General features: G+C 67.9%; 1 protein-coding gene across 1 annotated transcript in view; it reads right to left on the bottom strand.

Annotated features, from left to right (window-relative positions):
* Nucleotides 1-862, bottom strand: part of LOC118159669 (cohesin subunit SA-3-like) — a gene marked incomplete at both ends in the record, with an annotated part of 10,150 nt that overhangs the window by 866 nt on the left and 8,422 nt on the right. The window contains one exon of the mRNA XM_035314234.1: nt 132-234. Coding sequence (XP_035170125.1) covers nt 132-234 — 103 coding nt within the window. The remainder of the gene's footprint in view (nt 1-131; nt 235-862) is intronic.

The following is an 862-nucleotide window of genomic DNA, read 5'->3' as shown; positions in this document are numbered from 1 at the left end:
GTGCCCTGGTGTCCCCTGGGTGCCCCTGAATGTCCCCGGGGTGTCCCCTGGGTGTCCCCTGGGTGTCTCCTGGGTGCTGCCAGGTGTGCCCTGGTGTCCCCAAGTGTCCCCTGGCTGTCCCCAGGTGTCACCTCGCTCTCGATGAAGAAGGCCAGCAGCAGGCGGAAGAAGGTCCGGTTGTCCCCAGTGCCGGGGGACGGCTCGGTGTCACCCCCGTGCCGTGGGGACAGCAGGCTGGGGACAAGGACAGGGGGTGACATCGGGGAGGGGACCTCAGGGGGATGTGGGGTCCCGAGATGGCTTTTGGGTGGGGAGAGGGGGTGGGGACAGGGGGACACAAAGGGGCGCAGGGGTGGGACATTGGGGTCCTGTGGGGACAGGGACAAGGCTGGGGACACAAAGGGACACGGGATGGGGACGGGGTGGGGGGATGGGGACGGGGTTGGGGACATAAAAGGACACGGGATGGGGACACACGGGGGATGGGGACACACAGGGACACAGGGGAGGAGGGGACAAAGGCCCAGGGGGTGACACCGGGAGGGGACAGGAGGTGACACCGGGATGGGACAGGGGACACAGAGTGACACCAGGAGGGGACAGGAGGTGACACTGGGAGGGGACAGGGGACACAGGGTGACACCGGGAGGGGACAGGAGGTGACACTGGGAGGGGACAGGGGACACGGGGTGACACCAGGAGGGGACAGGAGGTGACACCGGGAGGGGACAGGAGGTGACACTGGGAGGGGACAGGGGACACGGGGTGACACCAGAAGGGGACAGGAGGTGACCCCGGGAGGGGACAGGAGGTGACACCGGGAGGGGACAGGAGGTGACACCAGGAGGGGACAGGAGGTGAC

This window comes from Oxyura jamaicensis, unplaced genomic scaffold, assembly GCF_011077185.1.
Source record: "Oxyura jamaicensis isolate SHBP4307 breed ruddy duck unplaced genomic scaffold, BPBGC_Ojam_1.0 oxyUn_random_OJ71511, whole genome shotgun sequence".
In the NCBI taxonomy this organism is placed as follows: Eukaryota; Metazoa; Chordata; class Aves; order Anseriformes; family Anatidae; genus Oxyura; species Oxyura jamaicensis.
The sequence above is the reverse complement of the archived record's forward strand: the minus strand, read 5'-3'. Positions and strand labels throughout refer to the sequence as shown.